The sequence below is a fragment of the Toxotes jaculatrix genome, chromosome 17 (assembly GCF_017976425.1).
Source record: "Toxotes jaculatrix isolate fToxJac2 chromosome 17, fToxJac2.pri, whole genome shotgun sequence".
In the NCBI taxonomy this organism is placed as follows: domain Eukaryota; kingdom Metazoa; phylum Chordata; class Actinopteri; family Toxotidae; genus Toxotes; species Toxotes jaculatrix.
In genome coordinates, this window is record NC_054410.1 from 14,398,442 (window position 1) to 14,418,402 (window position 19,961).

Genomic DNA, 19,961 nt, shown 5'->3' on the forward strand with positions numbered 1-19,961 from the left:
CTGAGTCATTAAAAAGACAACCTTCGAGAAGAGAGAGCATCATAACGATCATGTCCTTCTGTAGGTCCAGCAGCTCCTTCAATAATTCAATCTGACTGGAGTCCTGGTAGAAGACAACAGAAAAGGGAAACCTTGTGAGTCACACCACACTATATCACACAGATTACTGACGGCCACACTGTGAAGGCCCTGCCACCCTGCCTAATATCCCCGAGTTGTTTTTGGAGAAATCAAGGCTGCCTAAGATTGTGGGGACCCACAATGGCCCTGCTGGGGCCCAGAAGGCCCTTCTAGGAAACATCCATCCATCACCACCAGGGTTAATGTTATTTTACTGTCGAGGAGCAGATGGCTGGGTCAGTCTGACTCATTTAGGGTCTCTATGGAAACTGTATTTAGCATGCGATAAATCTGAGGCATACTTTGATGCGTTCAATTCAAACGCCTCCACCTGTGCTCTCCTTCATCCTGGCTTCTACTGTCAGACCAAGATAAGGTTAGGTGGTTGGATTTCATCCCATTTTGCCTTATTGGGCACGGAGGAAATATCATAGATAGAGGCATATATCATAAAGCTGAGTGGAATTAAATAGGTAATTGTACTGCAGTAGCCTGGGGTTATCCTTTAGCCTGGAGAGACCTCTAGTGGCTACAGATATTTTAAAGAAGCCTGTGGCTGACAAAGACAAATACCAGTGATGAAGTATTCTGATTTTTGGTTTTACTAAAAGTAGCAATACTATTAAATAAAAATTAGTTAAAGTTCCATATTTCAAATTTTACTTAACTAAACATACAGATATACTATTAGGAAAATGTACATATGTATAAGGACTACTAGTCATAAGGACTCATTATGCAGAATGGCCTATTTTAGAGTGTTCATTGTTATTATACTTGTTTTATGTGAAGAGATTATTACACCTGAGACATTACTGTATAAGAAAGAGTTAAATCCAAGGGGTTAATATGCATACCATAGAACTGCTTATATAGAATATGTCTCTTCAGTGTAGACAAACAGTAGATACCTGGGATAACTTCATCTGCATGTTGGCAAAAACGTGCAGGAAGCCCACCACAGCATCCCACAGCCTGCTGTGAGCCAGACTCTGCTGGTTCCCAATGCACGGACCCTGGAGCAAACAGCACAGATCACAGATCAGAGGATCAGAAAAGACCCACTTAAGATCAGATTATTCATATACTGCAATTTATTGTAATGCATTGTGCTATTGTACCTGTATATACTCAGTCAAAGAGTTGAAGACCTGCTTGGCCACTGCCAGTGCTTTGGAGAAGTTCCTTTGACCGGCCTCATCAATAATATCCTTACCAGAGTAGTACCAGTAGAAATCGCTGATGGATTCCTAATAAAGAAAAAACCAATACATTCAGGAATAAGGAATATAAGAAATATATGTTTATAAATCTAAAATATCATACCTGGAGTCTTAGCAGGTAGTCTACAGTAGTAATGATGATGTTGACTGTAGTTGTGTTCCCTGTCTGAGTCCTCAGGAAGTTCTGAAAATCTAAAATAATAATTGGTTGCAGAGGAGCACATTCACACCTGTATTGTTTAGAGACGTGCAGCATAGGGTAAATTCTTTCTAATTTTGCTGGCATCCACCTACCATTGTTGTGGCCCTCACAGAGAAGCTGCAGAAACCTAAAGAGATCCTTGGTGAACTCATCATTCTGCAGTACCTTGGAACCTGAGGACAGGAAATGAGATTTACCTTGTCTCGTTCAGTGATAAGTAGGTCAGATACTATCATTATAATGTCAGTACAGGCATCAGAGCTTGCATAGCTTTCACTTCTCTTAAAGCTGCTGTTTATATTATGTGCACTATATTGAGAGTTCAGAACACACAAAGTATAGTGCATCATTTCACAAATGAAAATAAGGTTTGTAACAGGAATGAAACTGAGCTTTGTTGTTTAACACCAGCAAAGCTTTGTTGTTTTCTTACAAACAAAGCTTTGGGATATTTATTCCTTAATACACGCTGGTTAGTATCATCAAAATCAAGAAACAGAAAAGGTCCCACAAATACGACAAGCACTGACTTCTTATAAAAGAAGAAGGGTATCGGTTTGAGTCAGTTTGAGGCACCTGACCATGGACTGAATAATCTATCCAGATGTCATAGGAGCATGCATGCGTTCCTTCAGTCCAGGGTATAAAGAAGGTGATTGTTTTGCATTCAGGAGAAGGGAGGAGGAAGAGGAGGGGGGGGGGGGGGGGGGGGGGGTGAGGAGAGGGAGGAAAGAGTTGAACGGAGAGCAATCAAGATGTCAGCATTGCATAGAATGAGTAGAATCTAAACCATGTATTTACCCCGCTCACTCACGTTGACTGCGACCGATGAGATAAAAAACATGATCAGAGGAAAACAAACAAACAAAACAAAAGCAGACATAAGCAAAGGAGAAGACATTGAGATTCAATAGAAGTAGGAACAGGAGAGAATGATAGCGCTATAGATATATCTTTACATACTCACACTGATTTGCGACACTGACGTGCGGTTACAATTAAACAAAGTCGTAAGGTCTGCTCACTCGGCAGGTGTTTAGACTACAGGTTAGACAGAGTACCAGACTAACAGTTACCATCACTTATGCCTGAGCTTATGAGGGTGAAAATGAGTCGGAATATGCATGAGAAAATATATTTATGTAATATTTATGTACTGTATGCAACCCATCAGATTCAACAGAGACCTCCGATTAAAAGTGGACTTTTAGGTGGATGTAGTCGTGGCTGTGAGCTTTTAAGTGGCAGACAGGACTTAAACATACAGTAGCACAGGTTTACCTGCATGACAATGACACAACATGACACACAAGAGACAAACACGACATGGAGGTGGGCTGGTATGTCAACAAATTAAAGTGCAAATGTTTCATCAAGCTTATGCTGCGCCATTTGTCTTGAGGCCAATTACGAGCCCAACTAAAGAACAATAACACCATGAACCTGGATGAGACACATCATGTCACAGCAAGTGTTCTGCATGTTTCTCTGAGACACCTTTTAATTAAGATGAGGTACAGAAAGCGAGAGTTGCTGCTGTGGTTTGGACCACATACTGTAAGGCTGAAAACTCTTGCTGTTGCTGAGGGAAAAGATCAGTTTGCTGCACAAATAAAGCTTTAAATTAAATTCCATCAGCTCTGCCTCATTGTCAGTTTATAAAGATGTGCAGCAGATCAGCATTTAGCAAAAACTGCACTTTTTCTACAATGATATAAAGCACACAGTAAAATGATACTAATGTGCAGATATTGACTTGTACACTTTCTTATTCAGGACCATATTAAGGTCACAAATATACTGTGTATTGCTCTTTGTATCAGCATGAAAGTCTCCTGGTAGAGGACAAATCAATGATTCATATTGTTGGTAAATCAACAAACAGGACAGTCTAAGACTGTTTACCATGTTTATTATCCTCACTTACTTGATCCTTCTTCTGTAACCATTCCCAGACCTTCAGCTTTGTTTTGCCTTTCAAAAGCATTCAAGTCCAGGACACTGACAGAGATGAAACACAAAGACTGAAGTGTGACATGCTGCATTTCTATATTCTTTCTTTCAGCAATTTGTATTTTAAGATGTATTCAAGCAATTTAGTACTGCACTTCCACCAAGCTGGGGAACTGACAAGAGAAAAAATACTAGTTAACACGTCAGCGATATTTTGCAATATTAGTCACTAGCATGGGTCAAACTCCAAAACCACAGGATCCTACACTTCCCAATGCGCAACCCATATATCATTAGAGATCCCTTTGAATTGCAGATAAGAAATGAAACAAAAAGAAATCAAATCTTGAGTATGATAATTAGTTAATGGGTCCATTACCTGCAAGACATCATCAGTCCAGATAAACTTTTGAAAAAGCCAACATCTCTTTTTTCCTTCAGGTAGTCCAGCATTTTCTGCATTCAAATAAAAGAACAGTTAATAAAGGTTTGACGCTGCTGACTGTACAGCTTCTGCATGAAGAGGGCTGTGTACCTGCTGGACCAGAGTGTTTCCCCCATTCAGAATGGAGATGCCCAGTTTGAGGGTGAACGTCACCATAGCACCAAGTCGACCTGATGATGACAAATCAGACACCAGAGTTAGACCAAAGACGCCAGTTGTAGGAAGGCGGACAGGTGAGCGTGTGTGTTTTCCTGCCTTTGCTGGCACTGATCATCTGCAGCACCATCTCCGCAGCCCCTCGGTCATGAAGTCTGGCTTGCTGATACAGCATCTTTTGCTTCTCCATTTCCTTTTCCTGTAAGAAATGATAACACAGTAAGCACCACCCCTGAATGTGATTCGGACACAAAGTGAAAAGCAGAGCAATCTTCCTCAGAAAATCCATAGTACCTCAAATGTTTTCTCTTTTCCTTCATCTTCTTCTTCTTCCCCTTCAGCACAACTCTGAAGTAGGTAAACATAATGTCAAACCTGCAAAATGTTGCTGAACAACATACATCTCAGGAACAAAAGCAATTTAGAGAATGAAATACCTTTGCCATCATATCTGCATACGCAATGTACAGGGGATCCTCTTCCAAAGAGCTAACAAAATAGGAAGATAAATATGTGGTGGTTAAACCTTGTATAGCTCACAATCACATCTCATCTTTAAATAATAAGCAAGTTGCAGTGATTATATTTATAACCACTGCAATGGATGTACAGTAAGCAAGAAAGGAAATTAAAAAAAACTGCTTGTGTTTCACTCCTAGCATAAAATATATGGCAATGATTTAGCTTAATGCAGCTCTTTATTAGCTAAGGAGCAGGCCAAAATTATTATGTGGCACAGATGGAGTAAAGCGTGCTGGTGCCAGGTGGCCAGGTGTGTGACAGCGAGTGTGTATTTACCTGCACTCAGTGAGAGCGTTGTGGCTGAAATGCAGAATGAGCTGGTGAAGCGGGTCTGGTTGTTTTCTGACTTCCTCTTCTTCCTCTTCCTCCACTTTGAGCTGCGTTTTCTGGACAAAGCCATATAACACTGGAGCTTAGGAATTTACTCTGAATATCAATGATATAAGCTACTAAACTGACACTTGACTATACACTGCTTACCTTAAGAGAGTCAGGCAGTGTTAGAAAAAAAAAAAAAAAAAGACAGCGATTGGACACACTGACAGCATGCAGACTATAAACCACAAGCATGGGCACAGGCGCGTGCACTCACATGCAAACAGAGGGCGACTCTCTGGGTTTACTCTCTATCATAGATTTCTTGTCATTTCATCCCAGAGCAGAGACAGCTCATGATATCAGACACATTGGAACTATTTTTCTCGGGGGTTGCTGCAAGCATTTGCGCTTGGTTGGCTGGATCATAAAGTTCTTCATCTGTTACACCATTAACTTCCTTTGTGATGCCCCGTGGCTTTAATTTCAAATGATGTGAATTAGATACAACTATTAAAAAGGGCTTAAAGATTATATTTCCAAAAGTTGTATTAATTAAAATTTTACCCTCATTTCATTATTGCACAAAAAAAAAAAAAAAACACCCGTTCCAACGTGCCTTCATGATAGCCTCTTATTTTAGATCAGATAACTGAATTCGCAGAATATACCAAAGTATTTCATAAAGTTTATAAGCATTGTTAATCAGTCTATGTACAGTAAGCTGTAAGGAAAGCAGCTATGGTACGTGCTGTGATTCTTCTGCTTCCACTACAACAAATTCAGTGCATGACTGTGACGTTTCATGACTGTGAAAAATTTAGGAAAGGTGGCACAGCTTTCATAAATTTCATCAGTAAGTCAAAGCACCGTGACGGGATGCTCTCTTACCTCTGCTGGATGGGACAGACTACACAACACGAGAGCTGGCTCTGACATCAGCGGTGATGTCATGCTTGCCAAGAATGGGCGTCTGACCGACACGTGAAAAACACTGCATGGATGACTGAGTATGACTCAGTGTGGCACACGGTGGAACTGGCACTTTCGACAATGACACGAGGAAAGGAGAGTGGTAGGGGCGCCGCTCGGCTCCCCCAGCCAACAAGACGGCACTGGGGGTAACACAAGTACTTACTGCAAGATCCTGCACTAGCTTCTCCTCAAAAGAGTACTCCTCTGTTTCTATCCATATTCTCTGATAGGCCAGGAGGAAGAGGTTAATAGAGCGATGCCTAAGGAAGGGTGAGAGGAGATTAGCCTGGGTTAGAGAGCAATAGATGGGAAAAGTCCCTTTTAGGAGAGGTTAATAGTGGTTAGTTTAGGGTAACTGGCACATCCAACCGGTCACCTTCGAGGAAACTATCACTTTGGTTGTAAATACAGAGCTGTGACGTATTTGTTCTCTGCCGGACAGGAATTTCAATTAAAGTCTAGATTGTATAGAAGTTTCTGTGCAATGAGTGCATAACATAGACATGTAGCTGCATGCCAGCAACAGTTAAAGGAGCAGTTTGGCATTTTAGTGAATGCATTTATTCACATTCTTACTTAGAGTGAGAAGATTAATACCAATGTCATGAGTGTATACTACACACGAAGCTCGAGCCAGGAGACAGTTAGTTTAGCTTTGCATAAAAAATGGAAACAGAGTGAAACAGCTACTGAGGAGTTTTTGTTCTTCTTCTTTTTTTTTTTTTTTTTTTTTTTTTTTTTTTTTTTTTTTTTTTTTGCTTTTTAACAGAACCAGGCTAGCTGTTTCCCCCCGTTTCCAGTCTTTATGCTAAGCTAAGCTAATTGCCTCCTGACTGTAGCTTCATATATCAGCTCTGGACAAGAAAACCAAATGGCAAACTGCTAAACTCTGAATTTAAAGCAATAGTTCTTGATGTAGGTTGATGCATTATTGAACAGACAAGGACCAGTGGAAATATCTGAATGGGAGTTAAATTTTTCAGCATAGACCGTGCCCGGAGGAAAGCGAGGGGTAATTAAGAGAGGGATGCGAGGTCAAACAGTAGCAACACTGGGGCGGCACTACGTTACCGTCAGCATGGAGAGCAGACTGTCATAGTCTGTGTTCTCATGCATTATCTCCAGCCAAATATGTCGGTAGGCATTCAGGAAGTAATTATTATTTTTGTGCCTGAGGGGATGAGGTACAATAGAGTGTGACACTGAGGAGAGAACAAAAGCTGAACAGAGAGACAAAAGAGAAAAGTTGACATCTGAATGTGTGAAACTCAGGAAGAGCCGACATCATCCTAAAGCTACACATCCATCCCTCAAACACAAATCTATTAACAATCAATTGTGCCTGCATTGTAAACACTGTCTAATAATTATTAGCTATGCTGTGTCACATTTCACTGTCAACAACTCTGAATAAATGAGTCATGCTGTCAGGCAGGCGGGTGGCATCGTCTGAGCACATATTGAGGATGACCACCCCCAGGTTGGGCCTCATAATTGTTTTCCTCCCTGCCGCAGCTCTCTGCCTGACTTCTAGTGATTGAGTTACAGAGCAGCAGGGCATGAAATTGCTAGTGTCCCCTTTTTTCTACTCCTTGATAACAGCTGCGGGCCAGACATTTGTCCTACAAACGGAGGGAGGGGCGCTGTGCATTAATGTAGGGTCAGACCCAAGGAGGAGAGAAATGAGAGTCGTGAGTCAGACACAAGAAGAAGAAACTGTGGTGGAATTTGGCCGGCAAACAGAGGTGATGCTACAGCACTACGCTACACAATTTCACATCTGCTAGAAGTACCACAAGGAGCTTTCTGCTACTGTCAAATACGGATTGTCATCATGGATTCATGCTTATAAGGCTGGTTATAATCATGAAACATGTAAATACTGTAGATGTAACAGTATACAGTAATACCTCGGTAGATTATAAAGTGGAGCCATGCGGAAGCAGGCTACAACCGCTCTCTTCCTCTGCTTGGACAGCAACTTCTGCCAAACACATTTTTTGGATCGCAGTGGCTGCTCCACCTAATGAAAAAAAAAAAAATCATAATAATAATAATAATAATAATAATCAAATATCAAAAAATATAAGAGAACAGAATACGAGCATTTTCATCAGGCACTAGCGGTTTGTATTTTTACGACTCCCCCTGAACCTGACTGCTCCCTGTTTGTCGATCCTGTACCGTCACACTCCCTGTGTGTTTTTCACAGAATCTATAAATGTTTAAGGCTGACCTGCTCCAGGTTGAAGACAGCAGCGGAGATCCTCTGTATACGGTCCACCACCCTCTCAGGGTCTGGAGGCCCGTCGCTCCTCATCACTATATCCTTGTACAGGTTTAGCTGCCACCTCACTGCAGGATCCTCTGACTGAGAGCGTGTTACAAAGAAGAAACGCTAAATATCAGCCTATAGTCCATGGAAGCCAATAACCACTTACCAAAATACTGATCTCATCTCATTCACCTTTTCTCGAAGATGCAGATTCTGCCGAATGTGGTCTTTGACTTCATCGTCTGTGTCTTTCTGTTGAGCAACGGGAGGCAAAATAAACAAATATAAATCTTTCTCATGTTGAAATGCAGCTGGTTACATTCCTCTAATAAAATAAGTTTTACTATTTGAGTGTTATAAGAGGCATGTCAAATTTTTGGCCACGGCAAGTTCACATAAAAGTAGTCTCACCAGGAGATAGCGAGTCTTGGCTAGAGATATGAGCTCCTGGTCCCCTGGGGTGCACATGTTGAGGCCGATTGGAAGCATCTTCTTCAAAGCAGCCACAATAAGTGAAGTCTGGATGGAATAGAACTCACCACGCCTTTTCTTGTGTTTCCTCTCCTGGTCTTGTCCCCCAGACTGAAACAACATTGTGACATTAACCTCAGAAAACTCACAATGGTGAATTAAACCAAGAAAAAAAGCTATGAGCTGGTGTTTTAAGGTAATATATTTTCCCCTTCTTGCTAAGATTAATGTTGCACTAAATGTGTCCTTTAAACATTGAAACTGATACTTTAAGAAGTCTTTTATTTCACAGAGGGAGCACTCACACTGTATTTGAACAAAAGCCAGAGGCGACTGAGGCATTTATTTTTCAGCCCAGGCAAAAACTGCGACCAGACTAAATCTGTGCCACTGAAGCAGTAAGAAGTCTCACACCTCAGCTGAAAAGCAGAACTAGCAGGCTGCCTCTGTTTGAACAGCAAGACGATACCAGTGTGGGGAAAAAGGCACTTTTGAGCCAAATTGAAGCAGCTGGCTCAGTGAAAACACTCATTTCCATATTGATATTTATATATATACATATATATGTATACACTAACACACACATACATACACAGCCTTATCACACATCAACTACAATAATAAAAATAGCTTGAGGTAACTACAGGCTAAACACACCAGGGTACAACAATCCATCAAGTACAAACACACCAGTGGCATGTGATCACATCTTTGCCACAGAAGGGCTGGGCTTCATTACTTCAGATGACATGTGTTCCACCCATAAGGAAATGAGGAATGAATGAAGTTACCACACCACACACGGTGATGAACAGAACCCACAAATAATCAGGTGACATAATGTATAACTACACTATAGACTTCTACATAGCACAGCGGCACAAGCTATTGGCTTTTCTGCTTGGCGACTGGAGCATATAAGCCAATAAGCTGGCAGGTAAACAGCTCATGCACTGCATCACTCTACCTCTTCCTTAAAGGACTGTTTGAGATAGAGGGATAGACAGAAGGGACAGAAAGAGAAAGGCAGACAGAAGAAAAGGATGAGAGGGCAATTAATGGAGGCTCATGGTCCTCACACGGACGTGCGCTGCAATGAAAACCATTCGTTTGCCTTTTAAACAGGTAAACCAGGCAGACAAGAAAACAAGTTGTAACCTCTGTAATGCTGACAGGGGCTGAATGTAACATGCATGAATACATTCACAAGCACACACACACACTTCAATAAAGGAGTCTTTTTTGTCAAGTGTGTTCTCTGTGTGTGCATACATGTAATTCCTCTCAGATGAGCATTTTACATGTAAACATATTAGCGCACATACTCAAAGAGAAGAGAGAATATGCTAACATGTACCATGTATATCTTTATTTCTGGATCTCGGTACCATTACATTTTAATAAAAGCGTGATATTCTGCTGCCTGGTGCAGCTCGGTAAAAGCTCCATGATAAGGAAACAAAGCTGACAGCGCTGAGACGTAATGTGAAGATATAAAACCTACCTTAGACATCTTGGTTTTATTATCTCCCGTCAAAAAGGAAAGGTTGTTGATTTCATTCTGAACCACAAAGTTCTGCTCCTCTCTTTTGAAATTCTGAAGAAAGACAAATGCCAAAGAAAGAAACTGTAAATATGCTGTTGTCAATGCTCTAATTATTAAAGGCCTCCTGTTCTTCTTGGTTTAATATGTATGAATTGGAGATGTAAGAACTTACATGTGACTTGCACCAGAGGATAAAAATCTCAGCGACCATTCTGAAGAGCTCATTGGAGTCAGCATCTGGCTCTTTCAGCCACCTGGACCTGCAGAGGCAGAGGGAGATTAATACGTCCTTTGCACCTTTTCTGCAGACGCCAACATCCGCCCCATCCTCCCTTAAATACACCTTTAAACGAATTTCATCATAGGCTAATCTGTGAGCTAACCTGTTGTTGTCCACGTAGCGGATGAGCATAGGATAAAAGGCATACAGGTCCCGGCAGAGTACAGCAAACTCGTCCAGGATGAGCAACTCAGCCTCCTGGGTGTCTCCCTTACTGTCTGCCTTCAACAGCTCCTCCTCTGCCACCACCTTCACCGTCTTCTTCTTTAGCTTTTCCAGTGTGGGCAGAAAGTGGCTCTTTAGCAGGTCTGCTCGAGCCTTGCTGATGATAGGCTGCACGTACACTGAACAGTGTAAGAGAGAGAAATAGTCACTTTATTATAGCTGTTTAATTGTGTTTTAAATGTTTAGGTTCATCAGAAAGTAGCCGGTATTTTAGTAATACTTCCATTTAAGCTTTGAGATTTCTGAATTTTGAAGTTTAGTCTAAAGCTTTTAACTCAACGATGTAGCTCTTTTGCTGTTGCATTTAATGTTTCTAGTTGGAGCAACAGTGTTTCTGTGGAATAAATCAAAGAAGACGAAGGCAATCAGCATGAGCAGTGATAGCCTTCACCTTCTAGATGCAGTAAAGAAATGAGGCAGGGTGTGGAGTTGCTGCACAACTAAGAAGAAAGTGTGGAAATCTGGTGTCAGCAGGCAGGGAAAGATTCTCCACCCGACTCATTGTTCCTTATCATCATGAGCTGTTATCGTAACCCACACCCACCTGCAATCCTCTTCATCCAGGAGGCCTCATCGATGCCCAGGTTGTTGTTGAGGATCTTGAGGATGTTGCCGAGAATGAGGCTGAGGTGCTCTGAGGTGACGGTGGTGCAGCAGATGCTGCCCCCGCTGGCTGGCTGGTTCTCAGGCCCCCTCTCCCACCAGTAAGACAGATAGTTACACAGCATGGGCAGCACCACCTCGATAACATGAGGCATCTCTGTGTAGCGTGCTCCAGACTCAGCCATGTCATTTATGTCCTTCATCAGGCCGTCCAGCCGGGGCATCCCGGGACACATCTCCTCCACTGAGTCTGGTATGCCTAGGACTAGAAACACCACCGAGGTTTGATGTGTTATTACAACAATCTTTATGTCGTCAAAGTTTATTTGCCTCATTACATATTTTATGATGTTATGAAGAGGCTGAATCTCTTGCAGACTGAATAGTATTGAAGCACAGTGAGCGCGCTGAGAAGTGTTCATTCTCCATTATAATAGCGGTTTGATTTGCCACCTTGGACCACTTCTAATTATGAACTCTTATTTTAGAATAATTACATATGACTCACTGGCTCGTTCTCGGGCACTCTTGGTATTAAAAACCGAGCAGGGGTTGTAGGTGTTGAGCAATGGCTCCAAGAAGGCCACAGGCATGGCCCCGGCCAGGGTGGCTAGACACTGACCGAGAGCAGGCAGCTGTCTGAGGCACACAAACAGGGTGAGAGTTGGTGAAAGCTGCAATGAATATCAGAGCACTTCTTCACTGAGGTTTTAATCAGTTATAATTAAACACATTCATGTTTAAGCGAAGATACCTTTCTACGTAGATGTTTTTTCCAGTGCCCAGTGCATATAGGCTGGTCAGGATTCGATAGCAGGACACTTGGACGTCATCCACTGGGGGAAGAAAAAAAAAAAAAATCAAAAGGAAAAACAATCTGAGCTTTGTCTTGTACAATTTTCAAACAGGTCTTCCTCTAATACACTATTGTAAAATACAACACAGCACAAGTTAAATAAATAGGCTGAATGGATATTAACCCAGGATCCTAAAGCACTGTGGGAGTCCCTCATTATTATGGTAATTTATATTTACGAGGGGCTCCTGTGATGTACGTTTGTGTAAATACGTGTGTGACACCATGACACGATGTTCCACGGTGTCAGGATATAAAAAGCATATAATCGCTGTATTATAATAAATTTAACACTGACACTTGACAGCACTTTTTTTTTCTTTCCAGCCTCTCAAACAACACGTTTGATCATTCTTTCGCTGTCAGGACTCACACAGCAGGTCGACGCCGAAGTGGTGCTGAGTGATGTGTTCAAACAGAGCGGTTAGGATGGGGAGCAGAGCTACAGTGGTGTAGTTGATATTCTGCGACACCCCTTTCATCTGCGAGCGGGAGTGAGTGAACTTCCCCAGCTTCAGGTTCTCAAATGTCTTCTCCAGGTCCTCCGCGGCGTTCTCAAAGAACGTCCTCAGCCCCACCCGCACCATCTCTGAGCCCGACTTCATCACAGTCCTGTTGGAGTGAAGGAGAGAGCGTGATAAACGACTAAAACCAAATGAGGAGATCTGCAAGGGCAGGGCTATAATAAACCACTGGAAACCCCTTGGTATGCAAAGGACAACACTGTTTACTAACAGTAGGACACGCTTACATTTGCAATTACTTCACTCTCAGCCTGTGAAGGTTTTACTCATGAAATATGATACATGATTATCAACATGACCGCTCTTACACTGAAAGATAAATGATTTATTTGATGATTTAGGTGCATATTTAAATCCAAGGTGAGTTTGCCAACACTGGAGCCTAGAAATACTGTATGACACGCTGGAATAACACAATGCATTAATATGATTAGTCTGTGCATTTTCAGCATTTCACAGTTCATAACATTGCTGAATGAATTACCCATTGTTAAGCCCTGATGTGTCCCAGTAGGAAGGGGAAATGAAAGACAGAGTCTGTGGGCATCAGCTGTGGCTCTTCAGCACGAACAAGACACAATAATGCGTCGCCGATTTAGCCTCATTAGGTGTGAGCTGCATTAACAAACCGTACATTGTCTCTAAAGAACACTATAAGCCTTGGGCAACATGTGCCGCATGAAATTTGTTTTGCTTATTTAAATGCCAGAGGATGCTCTTTGCTAATGCCAGTGCCTCCCGCAAGACACAGGAGTAATAACTGTTTAAAAGAAAATGTTTGTGACAAATATGCTCCTCCTGAGAGTCCAACAGAGGTTATACTCTGAGTCATAACTTCACAGTGGAATCATTTCAAGAAGAAAACTCAAAAAGCGCCAGGTTCCTTGTGAGTTTTGAGCTCGGCCAAAATTTGTACCCACCTGGTGTCCAGAGTGTGCGCCAGGATATGCAGACAGCTCACCATGGTGGTGGAGTCACTCCCTACAAGACACCACAAACACAAAAGCAATCAGTATAATGCAAACATACATACTGTCACCCACTGTTAAGGACTTTCTTGATCTGAACTGAGACTCTCATGGCAGAGCTGAGTTCATGGCTATGTACAAACCCCGGTCAAATCCATATGTTGAGGGTTTGATGACAAAAATATTAAATAATTAATCATCATTTCAGTGGCTCAAGCAGCTTAAGGGTTCACTCTGCAGTTTTAGAGCTAAATGTTGTAGTATTAAAATATTTAATGCGTTACCCAAAGAGGTTTGTTGTGCACTTAAAAACATCAAACATGATAAAATGAAAAATACTAAACAATCACATTCACACACACACACACAGTCCTGATCAGTCAGTAGTAATCAGCTTACCAAAGAGTGAAATCCTATGTCTGACAAGAGCTGCCAGTTTACAAAACAGGCTGGAGGTGTGAAGGTTAGAAAAGGGGAGGAAATCAGAAAATCACAATGAGTAAATTCTTGGAGAGAAGATTAGGATTAGGATTTAGAGATTAAGATTTTAGTTAAAGAATGGTCGTCATGCTGTGTTGCTGTGTGTAATTTGGTGAATGGGTACCTGGTGACCATCTCCTTCTCCTTGTTGGAGGCGTAACCGCTGCTGCTCAGGTTCTTATTGGGGGAGGAGAGGAAGTAGAGAGAGTGGTTCTTGAAGTACTGGTCGATGAGAGGGAGAAGAACCTGAAGGGGGACAGTGATAATGACATGACCAAATCAAGTCAATCGTAGTAATCTTTAAAAGTTATTTATACGTGTAAACTGAATTTGTGTCACATCCTTACTTTGGCAAAAAACTTGATCTCTTGTTCATGAGGGGACCTGTCTGTTTTTCCATTGGCAGCCATGGCCTCTGGAACGGAGACATGAAAATGTATGTTTAATACTGAGGAGACAACTACACACAAGTCCTGTAGTCATGTCCTGTGTAATATTTTCATACCTAGATGGGCGATGAATTCCTGAGCTGAGTCAACATACTTCAGCAGCTTCTTGAGGAACTTATAAGCAAACCTCTTCTCCATGGAAGAAGAATCCTGCTCCAAGTCCTTCAAACCTCTGAAGCACAAAAAGATATTGGCTATAAATAAGACTTGACTCTCTTTTAATAACATTCGATAAATTACCCCACTGACCACTGACAGTGTCATCTGGAAAAGTTAGGAGGTTGCGCAAAGTCTCTGTAAGACATAAACATGATAATATATTCAGTGACATCCTGTCTGTGTTGACCTTGTGATGCTATAGCCATTGATTTGCAGGAAGCGAAAAAGGTCCTGGGCCTTCTCTCGATCGCGGGCCTTCTCCTTGGCTGTCAGCGTGTCGTAGGGCACCAACAGAGGGTGCGTTCCCCCACCTGAAGAAACAGATAACCCAGTGTTCAGGAAGGACTTGATTAGTGACGGGTCTATGTGTGAAGGCAGATGGTGAAACAGAGCGAAAGGAGCACTCCAGCTGAACCTATTTATTCAAGACCAGCAAGGCAGACACATGCATATGCTAACAGGCCCGTATAAACACTGCAATAACTGAGTGGCACTTAACATCCACCCACCCACACACACAGTCTCTTCCACTCTGTTCTCCTGGTGTCGGTGTGTAAGTCTATGATTGACTTCATTAGTAAATCACCTCTGCTTCCAAGGTCACTTTTTTTCTTCTTGGCCCAGATGTTATGGTAATTTTCAGCCACTACCTCCACCATCCCCTTGGACCAGAGACAAAAGAGACAAACAGCACATCTCAGCGAGAAGCACGTCCCCCCACTCCCCTCCCCCACATTAGTCATCCACATTCAGGAAACATTGCCTTTCATCTCATATTCAGACAGAGAGACCATTTGATGTAAAAAAGAGAAAGTACAACAGAACAAATGTGGGGTCACTCACCTGCAGTTCCCTGGATAGAACCACGTTGCTCGTGTCTATCGGGCTCGGATTGAACCCATTTGCCTGGAAATGTTCAAAAAGATGCAGGTTTACAATGAAATGCACTGTTAGTAGTCATAAATCATGTAAGATTCACCTTTGTGTCCTCAGTAATCAACTGTTTGATCTGCATGTTTACAGATGCATGAAGTGTCTGCAAGTGGTTCTGACCTTAAGGTAAGAATATACAAACTGACAGCAGGTGTAAGCCTAGACCAGCAATTTCCAAATTCAACTAAAACTAGAGTTAATAGTTATAGTTCAGAACTAAGCAGGCGGATGGATGTTTAATATATTAATATACTACTCCAGGTGGTAGAGGCTAGATGTTGAATAAAAATCCATTTTATAATTCCTACTAGCCTAAATCAGTATTATTTCAACAAGTTAAAATAACATGTTGTAAACCTGCTTGTATAAGAGACTGACAAAATAGACCAAAAAATGAGATGTCTCGTGAAAGACTCAGATTTTATTTTCAGCCACTAAAAATACTGGGTTGTGAGTTTTGTATTTCATGTCTCTTATTTCACACCCGACAGTTTTGTGAAGAATCAGACTTGATTTTATGGCAGTTCTACCCAGTATTAATGGTCTGGTGTGGTGTAACAGCAATGAATTTTTTTTGTGTTTTCAACACAACAAAAACATTTGATGTTAGTATTTGCCTCAGATGTATTCTTTGTACTGTACCTGTGAAGCCTGAGATATCTTTCTCATTTTCTCATTCTCCCTCTGTTGAGACATGCTCTCTCCATCCTTGGTCCTGTCGATGCTCCAGCCCATTGCCAGCATACTCTTCAGGGACTCCCTAATTGGCCATCTGTAAAGTTCCTTCTCCTGAAGCACAGAGACAGAAATGGGGGACAAGGACAAAGCACACAAGCCTAAATCTTTAGGATGTCTCTTTGTGTTCATCTTCTTCACAAATCTTACATTTGACATGCTGTACCTTCTCTGTTAGGGCTTTGTAGGTTCTGAGCTGAGGATGAGTTTTGGCCTTCTCATCCACACAGTCTCCGTATTTCCATCCCAGCAGCACCTGAGGCACAAGCACAGAGGGATGTACAGGGGTGAGAGCAATCCTCATTGCCTTCAGAGTCCCCTAAGGACATGATTTATTATTTGAAAGGCCTGGTAAGAGACTAAGTAAGTATAACACATTAAGAGGCTGTGGTACATTCAGTTCTTGCTGTTCTCAGCTCTTGAGAAATTTTTTGACAGAATCAACGAAGCAAACTAAGCAGTTGGCACAAAAGAGAGCAGGGGCCTTCTACACAGCAGCTAGCACAGTTTCTGTCAGCATTCCCAGAGTATCTCTTTCAGTTATAGCAAAAAGAAGGCATCACCAAAGGGAACAGTGCTATGATACTGGAAAAAAAAAGAACAGTATCAAGAGATTGATCTGAATTGATTTTTTTTTTTTTCACTTTCAAGTAGTGGAAATGCTTTTAAGCTGATTATCGTCGTGCGCGGTATTTCTTCACAGTGAGACATTTTTAGTGTCCTCTCCTTTTTTTATAACACTCATGTCTTGCTCCGTTTAATACCCATTTGCCCAGGTGGAGACTCATTTCCACGGCCTTACCTTCTCTGCAGACCATTTCTCATGGGCGTGTTCAGCATATTTGTTGGCAAAGTGCTCAAGCTTCTCTGGGAGAGCAATGCTGGAGGAAGAAGGTGACCATTGGTCAGCGTATGCAAATGCATGTTACTGAAGTCATGTACAGTCATTTACTGTGTATTTCATCACAGGTATGATACAACAATACAAGTGAGGCTATGCATATATGTCTCATCTCTCATGCAGCTCCAACATGACTTACTTAGCAGTATTGATGGGTTTGGGGTCAAAGTTGCCCTGAGCATCTACAGAAACAGGCTTTTCCACAGTGGTACTCATGGAGGCATCCACATAGTCTGGTGGCAAAGCTCCAGCTATGGCACTGAGGCAAGGCATGGCCATCTTGAATAGCTCTGGGTCATATTTCTGCATGAGGAGAGAAAGAAAGTTGCCTCTTGAAATTTAGCTACAGCACAGATCGGCAAATCGTATTTTTGTTTTCCAAACCCAAGTAATGTGATTAGCTGTTCATTTTGAGCTGGGAGTTAAATAAAGCCATACAGCCACTTTAGCCTGAGCGTCACTGGGACCAGTGGAGGAAAAGTTAATAAAGAATTATTCTAAAAGCTGAGGAATCAGTGTGCTAGAGGGCTTTGGATCAATGATGGCTGTCCAGATATTGATGTTTTCAGGCTGGACCTCTGCAAGGCCTCCTTTCATGAATGTGCATTTAGAGAGAGATGTGCTGAGTCCAGCCATCTGCATCACGAGCTGAGATATTTCTGCCGATGAGTTCCTTGCGTGCACGCATGTTAATCAAGACTGTGATGAATTAGGTGACTTTAAATGTTAATCACTTTTGCAGAACATTTGTGGCATCACATTCCCTTAGACAATGTTTCTAATAAGAAGCAGATACATGTAAATGCCTATTGCTCAGGAGAATGAAGTCACAAAATAATTGCAAAGGACCCTGATAAGGAAAAAAAAAAACAACAACAACACACAAGTGACTCCTCACCCTCTGGGACAGAGAATCAAACACTCCCCAGAAGATTTTCTTGGTGAGCAGCAGTTCATCCTCAGATGCTGTGCCATAGCTGCCCCAGCCCGACGGGAGGCAGTAGTACTTCCAGTTCTGCTCGTAGTGGTTGGTAAGCAACTGGAGGACATACAGGAGGTAAAGGGCGAGACACAGTGAGTAATAAATATACCGAATTTAGTGGATAAGCAACAAGCACGCAGCCTGTATGTGGTCTCGCAACACACTGGCACTTGGCCATGCATGCATAGCAAACAACACCTCAAAGGAAGTCACTTCTCCCACAGGCAGCACAAATGAAATCCAAACGTGTACATGAAAGAACAACTGTGTCCACTATTTCACAGGCCAGTTACAATCTATTACATCTCCAGTATTTCTCTCCTGTGGCCAGACGGATGGAGTGGAGCAGTGGAGCCAACAAGCCTGTAATCACACAGTCCAATTCTCCCTGCTCTTGTTTTCCCTCCTCTAGCTGCCTACTTCTTCCACACCACATGATTAACACCATGGGTGTGCTACAACTGTGCACCTGTGAGTGTGTGTGGATGCGTGTGTCTCTGAGAGAGAAAGAGGTGAACACAAGTAATATTACATTAAAGGTACACCTGCACTAGAGCTGCTGGGGGAAAAAAAGCTGTTAGCTTCCCACCAAGTTGACAATCTAATAAACCGAAGTAGTGAAGCCTGACCATGCAGCAACCACACAGAGAAAACAAAGGTTAAGTTAAGTAGAAAAGTTGGAGAATAAAAGTAACCAACTGAAATGAGGCACCAGGAAAGAATTAAAAGTGAGGTGTGCAGGCAGGGCAACAAGGTATGTGAGATAAGGGCAAGATAAGGGATGGCAAAGGGATTAAAAAAAAAAAAAAAAAAAAGAGTAAAACAAAAGAAGTGAAGAAATAGTTGCCCACCCTGAGAGGCATCTTGCAGTAATCAGTCAGCAAGGGCACATCAAAGACGAGGCGGCGCAGGAGCTGATGCAGCATAGAGGGACGAAGGTGTCTGCAGAGTAAGGTGAGAAAGAGATAAGTGCACCGCTCCCCAGGGCTTTAACTGTAACATCTCCAGGCTCTGACCACTTTTGTCACACTGTCTTAGAGGGACGTTTAAGGAAACCAGGCTCTGAGTTACAGAAGAATTTTGCAAGAAAGCTGATAAAACCTTATGTTGATCCTTTCTATTCCTGCCCTCTGAGTTATCGCAAGTGTTTGATGTATTATCACCAGCTCGGGAAACTTTTTAACTCTACTAATGGAATAGTTTCGTATGCTCCTCACTTGCAGACAGCCAGAAGGCACTCCTCTATAGCATCTCTCTGGGCCTTGGTGAGTGAACGGCCCTTGGAGAGGCGGTAGATGGTGTGAAGGGTGGAGTCGATGAGGCTGGCGTAGTGCTCGGTGCCGGCAAAGAGAGGGGCGCAGCGGGTGAGGAGGGGCAGCATGGCCGAGCCGATGTAGCGGTTCATGGCCAGGGCTGTCTCTGTGGTACACAGACCCTCCTGTAGAAAGAAAAGGGCCACAGGTCATTTAAGATGTCAGAGTTTCTTTAGAAAAAAAAGAAAAGAGTTTCTGTCAAACATATTACGTAGGTTAAATTAGCATAATATCATCAATATCAACAATCCTGTATTTGGCCTCATGCCTGACACAATAGCTGTAGGTTGAGTGACATTCTTAGCTATTGCCACATTGATCCTGAAATGCTTTGATTACATTCATGTTAC

At 42.2% G+C, this 19,961-nt stretch overlaps 1 protein-coding gene across 1 annotated transcript in view; it reads right to left on the bottom strand.

Moving 5' to 3' along the window:
• LOC121196816 (ryanodine receptor 3-like) overlaps nucleotides 1-19,961 on the bottom strand; it is a 71,822-nt gene that overhangs the window by 9,611 nt on the left and 42,250 nt on the right. The window contains 40 exon segments of the mRNA XM_041059950.1: nucleotides 22-103; nucleotides 1,032-1,136; nucleotides 1,242-1,370; nucleotides 1,447-1,535; nucleotides 1,638-1,718; nucleotides 2,347-2,364; nucleotides 3,473-3,546; nucleotides 3,878-3,954; nucleotides 4,034-4,113; nucleotides 4,199-4,298; nucleotides 4,394-4,447; nucleotides 4,537-4,588; nucleotides 4,898-5,007; nucleotides 6,075-6,171; nucleotides 7,822-7,934; nucleotides 8,148-8,282; nucleotides 8,379-8,438; nucleotides 8,598-8,768; nucleotides 10,162-10,254; nucleotides 10,376-10,463; nucleotides 10,587-10,827; nucleotides 11,253-11,576; nucleotides 11,820-11,950; nucleotides 12,066-12,147; nucleotides 12,541-12,779; nucleotides 13,612-13,672; nucleotides 14,059-14,108; nucleotides 14,264-14,385; nucleotides 14,487-14,554; nucleotides 14,645-14,760; nucleotides 14,935-15,058; nucleotides 15,334-15,409; nucleotides 15,591-15,653; nucleotides 16,323-16,469; nucleotides 16,582-16,671; nucleotides 17,218-17,296; nucleotides 17,456-17,619; nucleotides 18,215-18,355; nucleotides 19,150-19,240; nucleotides 19,516-19,736. Of these exon segments, the coding sequence (XP_040915884.1) occupies nucleotides 22-103; nucleotides 1,032-1,136; nucleotides 1,242-1,370; nucleotides 1,447-1,535; nucleotides 1,638-1,718; nucleotides 2,347-2,364; nucleotides 3,473-3,546; nucleotides 3,878-3,954; nucleotides 4,034-4,113; nucleotides 4,199-4,298; nucleotides 4,394-4,447; nucleotides 4,537-4,588; nucleotides 4,898-5,007; nucleotides 6,075-6,171; nucleotides 7,822-7,934; nucleotides 8,148-8,282; nucleotides 8,379-8,438; nucleotides 8,598-8,768; nucleotides 10,162-10,254; nucleotides 10,376-10,463; nucleotides 10,587-10,827; nucleotides 11,253-11,576; nucleotides 11,820-11,950; nucleotides 12,066-12,147; nucleotides 12,541-12,779; nucleotides 13,612-13,672; nucleotides 14,059-14,108; nucleotides 14,264-14,385; nucleotides 14,487-14,554; nucleotides 14,645-14,760; nucleotides 14,935-15,058; nucleotides 15,334-15,409; nucleotides 15,591-15,653; nucleotides 16,323-16,469; nucleotides 16,582-16,671; nucleotides 17,218-17,296; nucleotides 17,456-17,619; nucleotides 18,215-18,355; nucleotides 19,150-19,240; nucleotides 19,516-19,736 (4,438 nt within the window).